Source organism: Oncorhynchus mykiss, chromosome 4 (assembly GCF_057628025.1).
Source record: "Oncorhynchus mykiss isolate SJ-2025 chromosome 4, ASM5762802v1, whole genome shotgun sequence".
In the NCBI taxonomy this organism is placed as follows: Eukaryota; Metazoa; Chordata; class Actinopteri; order Salmoniformes; family Salmonidae; genus Oncorhynchus; species Oncorhynchus mykiss.
The window spans coordinates 449,664-462,727 of NC_143025.1; the positions used below are offsets into that span (position 1 = coordinate 449,664).

Here is a 13,064-nt window from a genome sequence, read left to right on the forward strand (position 1 = left end):
ACAATGTAATAACACCTGTAACCCTGTACATGTGACTATTAAACCCTGTAATAACACCTGTAACCCTGTACATGTGACTATTAAACCCTGTAATAACACCTGTAACCCTGTACATGTGACTATTAAACCCTGTAATAACACCTGTAACCCTGTACATGTGACTATTAAACCCTGTAATAACACCTGTAACCCTGTACATGTGACTATTAAACACTGTACCCTGTAATAACACCTGCAACCCTGTACAGGTGACTATTATACTCTTTAATCTGAATAATACAATAAGTACACCAACCCCACTCAAGATTTTAGCAGACGCTTTCATCCAGAGCATACATTTTCGTACTGGTCCCTCATGACAATCGAACCCACACACCTGGCATTGCAAGCGCCATGCTATAATGGTTCTATACATGCATATCTAACACTTGTGAAATTGTTAAATATTATTTGTTAAATATTACTGCACTGTTGGAGCTAGAAACACAAGCATTTCGCTACACCCGCAATAACATCTACTAAACATGTGTATGCGACCAATAACATTTGATTTATAGATGGTTCTGTAGGTGGTCCTAAGGGCTGTTCTGCTGGATAGAGCGTTGGATCTGCCTCTTCATCCACTTGTCTCGCCTCTGTGTTCTCTTCCCTTTATTCTTCTTCTTCTTCGCTCCCCGGCTGGAGGCGGGGTTAGCTGGCCCTACCTTCCCCTTACTTGGTTTTGGCGTCCCTGGTTCTCCAGCCCCGCCCTTCCTTGCCTGGGAGGACAGGAGAGAGGAGAGAGTAACTGCTATGGGAGCTGCTGGGGGCAGACTAGCTGTATGAGAGGGTGTGTTGTATGAGAGGGGTGTGTTATGACAGACATGTTAGGGTGTGTTAGAGGGTGTTACCCTGAAGGCCTGTAGCAGCACAACAGAAAACTCTGAGGGTGAATAGAATGTTTCAGATTCCATCTTTCCACCATGATGATACCCTTCCTGCTGTTGAGTTCTACAGCTACTTATTAAAGCAACTTTTTGGGCGACCTGACCAAATTCACAGAAATGTCAGTAATAGTTTTGATATTCTTATTGAAAGGGAGTCTAAGAATGGGTTGATCTGTTCTATGTGCGCTATTTCAATGCACTCGTTCTTAAGTTTTGTTTTTCCGTATTTTATTTTCGGCTTTTGGTCGAAGGTCCAGGAATGACAGAAGAATTGAAACATTTACCTGGAGCTAGCTCTGCAGATAGTACTGCTGGGTAATCTAAAAAGTCAGTCAATTTCACTCTAAGCAAAAATGTTTTTTAAAATTTACAATCTGTAGAAACTACAAGAATAGAAAGGTTCAGAACTTGTGTGAAACATCACAGCAGAGTTGAAAAATATGACAAATAGAAATAAAAACTGGGAGGTGTTGAGGGTAGCTGAAGGATGGGACTACAAACAAACGATAACTATTGTAAAATATACTGTGTATACATAGGCTTCTACTTCCAGCTTATACATACTAAGAGTTGTTGTCCATTAGTTTACTAAATGGTACGGTTAGGGGAAAATAATAAAGGAAATTATTCATAATATATATTTTAAGGGGATTGGAAATGCAAACAATTACATTGATGGAAGCCACAATCTATATGCAATGTTAAAGTTGATCCACCCCCTACATTTTTTTGAACAAACATTCTCTACACTATACTTGCTTGCTGTCACAAACTGAAAGTAGGCGAACTATTCGAATTTTAGCAACCAGGAAACATATATATTTTTCCCATTAATATTTCAAAAGCTAGTAACAATAAAGTAAAAGTATAGTATTCAGAGCCCTTGACTTTTTCCACATTTTGTTACGTTACAGCCTTATTCTACAATGGATTAAATTGTCCCCCCCCCCACAATCTACACACAATACCCCCTAATGACATCACAATACCCCCTAATGACATCACAATACCCCCTAATGACATCACAATACCCCCTAATGACAAAGCAAAAACAGGTATTTAGAAATGTTTGCAAATGTATAAAAATAAAAAAAAATTGAATATTACATTTACATAAGTATTCAGACTCTTTACTCAGTACTTTGTTGAAGCACCTTTGGCAGCGATTACAGCCTTGAGTCTTGGGTATTTGTATTTATTATGGATCCTCATCAAGCCAGCAGCTTCTCTTCCCGCAAAATGAAGGCAGTTATACCATTTAAAAAACATTAAAATACATTCACAGATGTCACAACACACGGTGTGCCCTCATGCCCCTACTCCACCACATATCTACAGTACAAAATCTCTGTGTACGTGTGTGTAGAGTGCGTATGTTATCGTGTGTGTCTATGCCAATGTTTGTGCTGCCTCACAGTCCCCGCTGTTCCATAAGGTATATTTTTATCTGTTTTTTAAATATAATATTACTGCTGCATCAGGTACTTGATGTGGAATAGAGTTCCATGTAGTCATGGCTCTATGTAGTACTGTGGAATAGAGTTCCATGTAGTCATGGCTCTATGTAGTACTGTGGAATAGAGTTCCATGTAGTCATGGCTCTATGTAGTACTGTGGAATAGAGTTCCATGTAGTCATGTTTCTATGTAGTACTGTGGAATAGAGTTCCATGTAGTCATGGCTCTATGTAGTACTGTGGAATAGAGTTCCATGTAGTCATGTTTCTATGTAGTACTGTGGAATAGAGTTCCATGTAGTCATGGCTCTATGTAGTACTGTGGAATAGAGTTCCATGTAGTCATGGCTCTATGTAGTACTGTGGAATAGAGTTCCATGTAGTCAGGGCTCTATGTAGTACTGTGGAATAGAGTTCCATGTAGTCATGGCTCTATGTAGTACTGTGGAATAGAGTTCCATGTAGTCATGGCTCTATGTAGTACTGTGGAATAGAGTTCCATGTAGTCATGGCTCTATGTAGTACTGTGGAATAGAGTTCCATGTAGTCATGGCTCTATGTAGTACTGTGGAATAGAGTTCCATGTAGTCATGGCTCTATGTAGTACTGTGGAATAGAGTTCCATGTAGTCATGTTTCTATGTAGTACTGTGGAATAGAGTTCCATGTAGTCATGGCTCTATGTAGTACTGTGGAATAGAGTTCCATGTAGTCATGTTTCTATGTAGTACTGTGGAATAGAGTTCCATGTAGTCATGGCTCTATGTAGTACTGTGGAATCGAGTTCCATGTAGTCATGGCTCTATGTAGTACTGTGGAATAGAGTTCCATGTAGTCAGGGCTCTATGTAGTACTGTGGAATAGAGTTCCATGTAGTCATGGCTCTATGTAGTACTGTGGAATAGAGTTCCATGTAGTCATGGCTCTATGTAGTACTGTGGAATAGAGTTCCATGTAGTCATGGCTCTATGTAGTACTGTGGAATAGAGTTCCATGTAGTCATGGCTCTATGTAGTACTGTGGAATAGAGTTCCATGCAGTCATGTCTCTATGTAGTACTGTGGAATAGAGTTCCATGTAGTCATGTCTCTATGTAGTACTGTGGAATAGAGTTCCATGTAGTCATGGCTCTATGTAGTACTGTGGAATAGAGTTCCATGTAGTCATGGCTCTATGTAGTACTGTGGAATAGAGTTCCATGTAGTCATGGCTCTATGTAGTACTGTGGAATAGAGTTCCATGTAGTCATGGCTCTATGTAGTACTGTGGAATAGAGTTCCATGTAGTCATGGCTCTATGTAGTACTGTGGAATAGAGTTCCATGTAGTCATGGCTCTATGTAGTACTGTGGAATAGAGTTCCATGTAGTCAGGGCTCTATGTAGTACTGTGGAATAGAGTTCCATGTAGTCATGGCTCTATGTAGTACTGTGGAATAGAGTTCCATGTAGTCATGGCTCTATGTAGTACTGTGGAATAGAGTTCCATGTAGTCATGGCTCTATGTAGTACTGTGGAATAGAGTTCCATGTAGTCATGGCTCTATGTAGTACTGTGGAATAGAGTTCCATGTAGTCATGGCTCTATGTAGTACTGTGGAATAGAGTTCCATGTAGTCATGTTTCTATGTAGTACTGTGGAATAGAGTTCCATGTAGTCATGGCTCTATGTAGTACTGTGGAATAGAGTTCCATGTAGTCATGTTTCTATGTAGTACTGTGGAATAGAGTTCCATGTAGTCATGGCTCTATGTAGTACTGTGGAATCGAGTTCCATGTAGTCATGGCTCTATGTAGTACTGTGGAATAGAGTTCCATGTAGTCAGGGCTCTATGTAGTACTGTGGAATAGAGTTCCATGTAGTCATGGCTCTATGTAGTACTGTGGAATAGAGTTCCATGTAGTCATGGCTCTATGTAGTACTGTGGAATAGAGTTCCATGTAGTCATGGCTCTATGTAGTACTGTGGAATAGAGTTCCATGTAGTCATGGCTCTATGTAGTACTGTGGAATAGAGTTCCATGCAGTCATGTCTCTATGTAGTACTGTGGAATAGAGTTCCATGTAGTCATGTCTCTATGTAGTACTGTGGAATAGAGTTCCATGTAGTCATGGCTCTATGTAGTACTGTGGAATAGAGTTCCATGTAGTCATGGCTCTATGTAGTACTGTGGAATAGAGTTCCATGTAGTCATGGCTCTATGTAGTACTGTGGAATAGAGTTCCATGTAGTCATGGCTCTATGTAGTACTGTGGAATAGAGTTCCATGTAGTCATGGCTCTATGTAGTACTGTGGAATAGAGTTCCATGTAGTCATGGCTCTATGTAGTACTGTGGAATAGAGTTCCATGTAGTCATGGCTCTATGTAGTACTGTGGAATAGAGTTCCAAGCAGTTATGTCTCTATGTAGTACTGTGGAATAGAGTTCCATGTAGTCATGGCTCTATGTAGTACTGTGGAATAGAGTTCCATGTAGTCATGGCTCTATGTAGTACTGTGGAATAGAGTTCCATGCAGTCATGTCTCTATGTAGTACTGTGGAATAGAGTTCCATGTAGTCATGGCTCTATGTTGTACTGTGGAATAGAGTTCCATGCAGTCATGGCTCTATGTAGTACTGTGGAATAGAGTTCCATGTAGTCATGGCTCTATGTAGTACTGTGGAATAGAGTTCCATGCAGTCATGTCTCTATGTAGTACTGTGGAATAGAGTTCCATGTAGTCATGTCTCTATGTAGTACTGTGGAATAGAGTTCCATGTAGTCATGGCTCTATGTAGTACTGTGGAATAGAGTTCCATGTAGTCATGGCTCTATGTAGTACTGTGGAATAGAGTTCCATGTAGTCATGGCTCTATGTAGTACTGTGGAATAGAGTTCCATGTAGTCATGGCTCTATGTAGTACTGTGGAATAGAGTTCCATGTAGTCATGGCTCTATGTAGTACTGTGGAATAGAGTTCCATGTAGTCATGGCTCTATGTAGTACTGTGGAATAGAGTTCCATGTAGTCATGGCTCTATGTAGTACTGTGGAATAGAGTTCCATGCAGTCATGTCTCTATGTAGTACTGTGGAATAGAGTTCCATGTAGTCATGGCTCTATGTAGTACTGTGGAATAGAGTTCCATGTAGTCATGGCTCTATGTAGTACTGTGGAATAGAGTTCCATGCAGTCATGTCTCTATGTAGTACTGTGGAATAGAGTTCCATGTAGTCATGGCTCTGTTGTACTGTGGAATAGAGTTCCATGCAGTCATGGCTCTATGTAGTACTGTGTGCCTTCCATAGCCTGTTCTGGACTTGGGGACTGTGAAGAGACCTCTGGTGACATGTCTTGTGGGGTATGCATGGGTGTCTGAGCTGTGCGTCAGTAGTTCAAACAGACAGCTCGGTGAATTCAACATGTCAATACCTCTCATAAATACAAGTAGTGATGAACTCAATCTCTCTTCCACTTTGAGCCAGGAGAGATTGACATGCATATTATTAATATTAGTTATCTGTGTACTGTACATCCAAGGGCTTTATTATGGACAGACTTTTCCCCATTTTAGCTATTGTTGTATCAATATGTTTTTACCATGACAGTTTACAATCCAGGGTTACTCCAAGCAGCTTAGTCACCTCAACTTGCTCAATTTTCACATTACTTATTACAAGAATTAGTTAACGACTTGTCCCAAATACAATGCTGTTAGTTTTAGAAAAATGTAGGATTAACATTCCTTGCCACCCACTCTGAAACTAACTGCAGCTCTTTGTTAATTAAGTGTTGCAGTCATTTCAGTTGCTGTAGTAGCTGACGTATAAATCAGTCATTCGCTAACATAGACACACTGGCTTTACTCAAAGCGAGTGGCATGTTATTAGTAAAGATTGAAAAAAGTAAGGGGCCTGGACAACTGCCCTGGGGCATTCTAGATTCTATCTGGATTATGTTGGAGAAGATTCCATTAAAGAACAACCTCTGTGTTCTGTTAGACAGGTAACACTATCCACAATTTAGCAGGTGGTGTAAAGCCATAACACATATGTTTTTCCAGCAGCAGACTATGATTGATAATCAAAAGCCGCACTTCAGTCTAACAAAAAAGACCCCAGAATCTTATCATCAAGCCAATCATCAGTCATTTGTGTAAGTGCTACACTTGTTCTTCCCTATATGGATGCTGAAAGTTTGTTGTCAATTTGTTTACAGTAAAATAGCATTGTATCAGGTCAAACTATTTTTTCAAAAAGTTTACTAAGGGTTGGTAACAGGCTGATTGGTCGGCTTTTTGAGCCAGTAAAAGGGGCTTTACTATTTTTAGGTAGCGGAATTACTTTTGCTTCCCTCCAAGCCTGGGGGCATGCACTTTCTAGTAGGCTTAAATTGACAATATGGCAAATAAAAGTGGCAATTTCATCCATTATTATCCTCAGTAATTTTCCATCCAAGTAGTCAGACCCCGGTGGCTTGTCATTATTGATAGACAACAACAAAATCACCTCTTTCACTCACTTTACGGAATTCAAAATTACAATTCTTGTCTTTAATAATTTGGTCAAACATAATTGGATGTGTAGTGTCAGCATTTGTTGCTGGCTTGTCATGCCTAAGTTTGCTTATCTTGCCAATGAAAAACAAATTAAAGTAGTTAGGAATATCAGTTGGTTTTGTGATGAATGAGCCATCTGATTCAATTAATGATGGAGCTGAGTTTGCCTTTTTCCCCAAAATGCCATTTAAGGGGCTCCAAAGCTTTTTACTGTCATTCTTCATATACTTTCTTTCTTTCATAGTGTAGTTTCTTATTTTCATTCAGTTTAGTCGCATGATTTCTCAATTTGCAATAATTTTGCCAATCGGTTGTGCAGACTTATTTGCCATTCATTTTGCCTCATCCCTCTCCATACAATTTTTCAAATCCTCCTCAATCCACAGGAATTTAACAGTTTTTACAGTCATTTTCGTGCATGCTTATTAGTAACTGGAATAAGCAATTACATAAATGTGTCCAGTGCAGCATCTGTTTGCTCCTCATTACACACCATGGACCAATGCATTCTTCACATCAACAACAGGAATCACCACAAAACTTCTTATATTACCTCTTATACACTATATTTGATCCAGCCTTAAAATGTTGTTTTTCAAGATATGGTTACTATATTATGATCACTACATCCGATGGATCTGTATACTGCTTTCAAGCAAATTTCTGCAGCATTAGTAAAGATGTGATCAATACATTTAATTCCTCTCTGCGCTTTTAACGGACCTCTGAGACTATCACAGTGCAGGTGCATTTATACGGAGACTTGATTACACACAGGTGGATTGTATCATTAGTCATTTAGGTCAACATTGGATCATTCAGAGATCCTCACTGAACTTCTGGAGAGAGTTTGCTGCACTGAAAGTAAAGGGGCTGAATAATTTTGCACGCCCAATTTTTAAGTTTTTGATTTGTTAAAAAAGTTTTAAATATCCAATAAATGTCGTTCCACTTCATGATTGTGTCCCACTTGTTGATTCTTCACAAAAAAATACAGTTTTATATCTTTATGTTTGAAGCCTGAAATGTGGCAAAAGGTCGCAAAGTTCAAGGGGGCCGAATACTTTCGCAAGGCACTGTATATACATACACCTGTTCTGAAAGGCCCCAGAGTCTGGGGCACAACCAAGCAAGCGGCACCATGAAGACAAAAGGAGCTCTCCAAACAGGTCAGGGATGAAGTTGTGGAGAAGTACAGATGAGGGTTGGGTTATAAAAAAATATCCAAAACTTTCAACATCCCACGGAGCACCATTAAATCCATTATTTAAAAAATGGAAAGAATTTGGCACCACAGCAAACCTGCCAAGAGAGGGCCGCCCACCAAAACTCATGGACCAGGCAAGGAGGGCATTAATCAGAGAGGCAACAAAGATACCCCTGAAGGAGCTGCAAAGCTCCACAACGGAGATTGGAGAATCTGTCCATAGGACCACTTTAAGCCATACACTCCACAGAGCTGGGCTTAACGGAAGAGTGGCCAGAAAAAAGCAATTGCAAACAATGAAATAAGCAAACACGTTTGCTGCTCGTCAAAGAGCATGTGAGAGACTCCCCAAACATATGGAAGAAGGTACTCTGGTCAGATGAGACAAAAATTTAGCTTTTTGGTCATCAAGGAAAATGCTATGTCTGGCTCAAACCCAACACCTCTCATCACCCCAATAATACCATCCCCACAGTGAAGCATGGTGGTGGCAGCATCATGCTGTGGGGATGTTGTTCATCGGCAGGGACTGGGACACTGGTCAGAATTGAAGGATGGCGCTAAATACAAGGATATTCTTGAGGGAAACCTGTTTCAGCCTTCCAGAGATTTGAGAATGGGACCTTCACCTTCCAGCAGGACAATGACCCTAAGCATACTGCTAAAGCAACACTCAAGTGGTTTAAAGGGAAACATTTAAATGTCTTGGAATGGCCTAATCAAAGCCCAAACCTCAATCCAATTGACAATCTGTGGTATGACTTAAAGATTGCTGTACACCAGCGGAACCCATCCAACTTGATGGAGCCGGAGCAGTTTGCCTTGAAGAATGGGCAAAAATCCCAGTGGCTAGTTGTGCCAAGCTTATAGAGACATACCCCAAGAGACTTGCAGCTGTAATTGCTGCAAAAGGTACATAGTATTGACTTTGAGGGGGTGAATAGTTATGCACACTCAAGTTTTTCATTATTTCTTGTTTGTTTCACAATAAAAAATATTTAGCATCTTCAAAGTGGTAGGCATGTTGTGTAAATCAAATGATACAATCCCCCCCAAAATCTATTTTAATTCCAGATTGTAAGGCAACAAAATAGGAAAAATACCAAGGGGTGAATACTTTCGCAAGCCACTGTATCTAGACCTTATTGCATGGAACTTCCTTTCATCTCAAATAAACAGCGAACCTGGTTTCAAAAAACAGATAAAGCAACACCTCGCGGCACAACACCTCTCCCCTGTTTGACCTAGATAGTTTGTGTGTATGCATTGATATGTAGGCTACGTTTGCCTTTTAAAAAATGTATGTAGTTCTGTTCTTGTCTAATGATGTTCTGTATTATTTATTTATTTATTTCACCAGGTAGGCTAGTTGAGAACAAGTTCTCATTTACAACTGTGACCTGGCCAAGATAAAGCAAAGCAGTGCGACACAAACAACACAGAGTTACACATGGAATAAACAAACACACAGTCAATAACGCAATATAATTTTTTTTTAAAGTCTATGTACAGTGTGTGCAAAGGAGGTAAGGCAATAAATAGGCCATAGTGGCGAAATAATTACAATTTAGCAATTTAAACACTGGAGTGATAGATGTGCAGAAGATGAATGTGCAAGTAGAGATACTGGGGTGCAAAGGAGTTTTTTTTATGTCATTCTGTATTATGTGTCATGACGTTGGCCTCTTTGGGTATAGCAAGCCCATCCCCCTCTCCCTGCCTCCCCCTTGCCTCCTTCAACTAGGCTGCTGTGGTCAGAGGTCGTAAATTCCTGAGAAGACCTCATGGACACACAGTTATAGAGAGTCGTTTTTCATGGAGAACAAAGGAAATCCTTCCACCTCACAGAACTTGAGGTACGAACAAATTTCACGTTCTGGAGAAAGTATAAAAGATCGGCGAAGAATCCAGCTACGAACTGGTCCGTTTTTCAAAACTTGAGAAAGCTCATGGGAGACGGTGTGGCCACATTACCATAACGCTGTTTATATAATAGCCCCAGATATAAGGTTTACATCTAATTGTTGTATAAGATGAATGAGTGAGTATGATACTGTTCACACAATTTTACAATGTGATTTTGGACTGTTTAATGAAGGAAAACTCAAAAAGGGAATTGGATTTGAACTAAATCAGAGGACCGCCCCTGAGCCCAGTTAGGGTCAGACATCCTGGGACAGCCCTTTTCTGCCATTCTGAATAAAACCCAACTTTGAGAAATTATCACCAGACTAAGCTTACCTCAATTACGAGATGGCTAAAGGTTGCAGACCATGTTTTTCTCCATTAGGAGGACAAAGGTTGTAGACCTGAATCTTTTAACCATACCACGTGGTTAAACTCTTAGACTATCGATAACGACAGAATAAGAACAAGTCTTTGATATTGATTACTAGTCTGCAGCTAGGAATTCGGTATCATTGAACGCGAAGAACGACAACTGCCGAAACATCCATTCTATAACAAATTAATGAATGTCATTTTGAACTATCCCCTCTAACCACAACCGAGAGAGAGAGGGAGGTAGAGAGACGGACAATTCTACCAAAGACACAAACTTTTCACCAGCGATCAAGACGACACACTGAGCGTAATATATATATTGATTGCAATTGTTCCCGAATGAGTGAGCGTTCTTGTGTAAAGGATTAGCATTTCAATTGTTATAATCATTAACTGTAGTGACTTTAGTCGACCCCCACTCCCCCTCTTGTCTAACAAGCCACCATGCCGGTTCAGCCACTAGGGCACATTCTCCTATCATTTCATGTAACCATATTTATCATGTTTGTTTGTTTATGCATTTCTGTGAATTACTTAGTAATAAATAAATGATTTAAGACAATTGATGTATGGATGACTCATAGTGAAGACTGGGTTCGTGCAGATAACCAACAATTTACGACGTTTGGAATGAGACTAACAGTAAATAATTCATTAATTCGAAGACTAATTGATCAGATAAAATATCTGAAAAGTTATTTTAGGAACTGTTAACTTTGTAATCTGAATATTTTTCCTAGGTGCCCCGACTTCCTAGTTAATTTGTTTTTGCAACAGCTAATGGGGATCCTAATAAAATACCAAATCTCTGCAGCATTCCACCAATCAGGCCTTTATGCTAAAGTGGAAAGATGGAAGTCACTCCTTAGTAAAAGGAGCATGACAGCCCACTTGGATTTTTCCGTAAAGGTACCTAAAGACTCTCTGGTCTAATGAAACCAAGATTGAACTCTTTGGACTGAATGTCAAGTGTCACGTCTGTAGGAAACCTGACACCATGAAGCATGGTGGTGGCTGCATCATTCTGTGGGGATGTTTTTCAGTGGCAGGGATTGGGAGACTAGTCTAGTTCATCTTCCAACTGGACAATGACTCTAAGCACACAGCCAAGACAACGCAGTGGCTTCGAGGCAAGTATCAATGTCCATGAGTGGCCCAGTAAAAGCCTGGATCGGATCCAACATCTCTGGAGAGACCTGAAAACAGCTGTGCAGCGAAGCTCCCCATCCAACCTGACAAAGCTTGAGAGGATTTGCAGAGAAGAATGGGAAAACTCTGCATATAAAGGTGTGCCAAGCTAGTAGCGTCACACCCAAGAAGACTTGTAATCACTGCCAAAAGGTGCTTCAACAAAGTACTAAGTAAAGGGTCTGAACAGTACCAGTCAAAAGTTTGGACACACCTACTCATTCAAGGGGTTTCCTTTACTTTGGCAATTTTCTAATAATAGTAGTGAAGACATCAAAACTATAAAATAACACATACATCATGTGTTAAACAAATCAAAATATATTTTAGATTCTTCAAATTAGCCATCCTTTGCCTTGATGGCAGCTTTGCACACTCTCGGCATTCACTCAACCAGCTTCACCTGGAATGCTTTTCCAACAGTCTTGAAGGAGTTTCCACATATGCTGAGCACTTGTTGGCTGTTTTTCCTTCATCCTGCGGTCCAAACAAACACTCTCATCCCAAACAATCTCAATTGGGTTGAGGTCGGGTGATTGTGGAGGCCAGGTCATCTGATGCAGCACTCAATCACTCTCCTTCTTGGTCAAATAGCCCTTACACAGCCTGGAGGTGTGTTGGGTTATTTTCCTGTTGAAAAACAAATGATGACCCCACTAAACCCAAAACAGATGAGATGGTATTGTTGCAGAATGCTGTGGTAGCCATGCTGGTTAAGTGTGCCTTGACTTCTAAATAAATCACTGACAGTGTCACCAGCAAAGCACCCCCACAACTTTTCCATGCTCACAGTGGGAACCACACATGCAGAGATCATCCGCTCACCTACTCTGCGTCTCACAAAGAGACAGCGGTTGGAACCAAAAATCTGACATTTGGATTCATCAGACCAATGGATTGTTTTCTACCGGTCTAATGTTTCTTGGCCCAAGCAAGTCTCTTCTTATTATTGGTGTCCTTTACTGCAAAGTGGTTTCTTTGCAGTAACTCATGCAGTCTCCTCTGAACAGTTGATGTTGAGATGTGTTTGTTACTTGAACTCTGAAGCATTTATTTGGGCTGCAATTTCTGAGGCTGGTAACTCTAATGAACTTATCCTCTGCAGCAGAGGTAACTCTGGGTCTTCCTTTCCTGTGGCAGTCCTCATGAGAGACAGTTTTATCATAGCACTTGATGGTTTTTGCAACTGCACTCAAAGTTCTTAAAGTAATGATGGACTGTCGTTTCCCTTTGCTTATTTGAGCTGTTCTTGCCATAATATGGACTTGGTCTTTAATAGTGCTATCTTCTGTACAACACCTGATTGGCTCAAACAAATGAAGGAAAGAAATTCCACAAATGAACTTTTAACAAGGCACACCTGTTAATTGAAATGCATTCCAGGTGACTAACTCATAAAGCTGGTTGAGAGAATGCCAAGAATGTGCAAAGGGTGACTACTTCGAAGAATCAAAAATCTAAAATATAT

At 40.2% G+C, this 13,064-nt stretch overlaps 1 protein-coding gene across 8 annotated transcripts in view; it reads right to left on the minus strand.

Moving 5' to 3' along the window:
* Positions 1–248: 248 nt before the first annotated feature.
* The window catches only part of ice2 (interactor of little elongation complex ELL subunit 2), a 48,679-nt gene continuing 35,863 nt past the window's right edge, over positions 249–13,064 (minus strand). For all 8 annotated transcript variants that reach the window (XR_016495011.1, XR_016495010.1, XR_016495007.1 and 5 more), the window contains one exon: positions 249–758. Coding sequence is in view for 3 of the 8 variants with exons in the window: in XM_036968903.2 (XP_036824798.2) it covers positions 576–758 (183 nt within the window). In the remaining 5 variants the exon portion in view is untranslated. The remainder of the gene's footprint in view (positions 759–13,064) is intronic.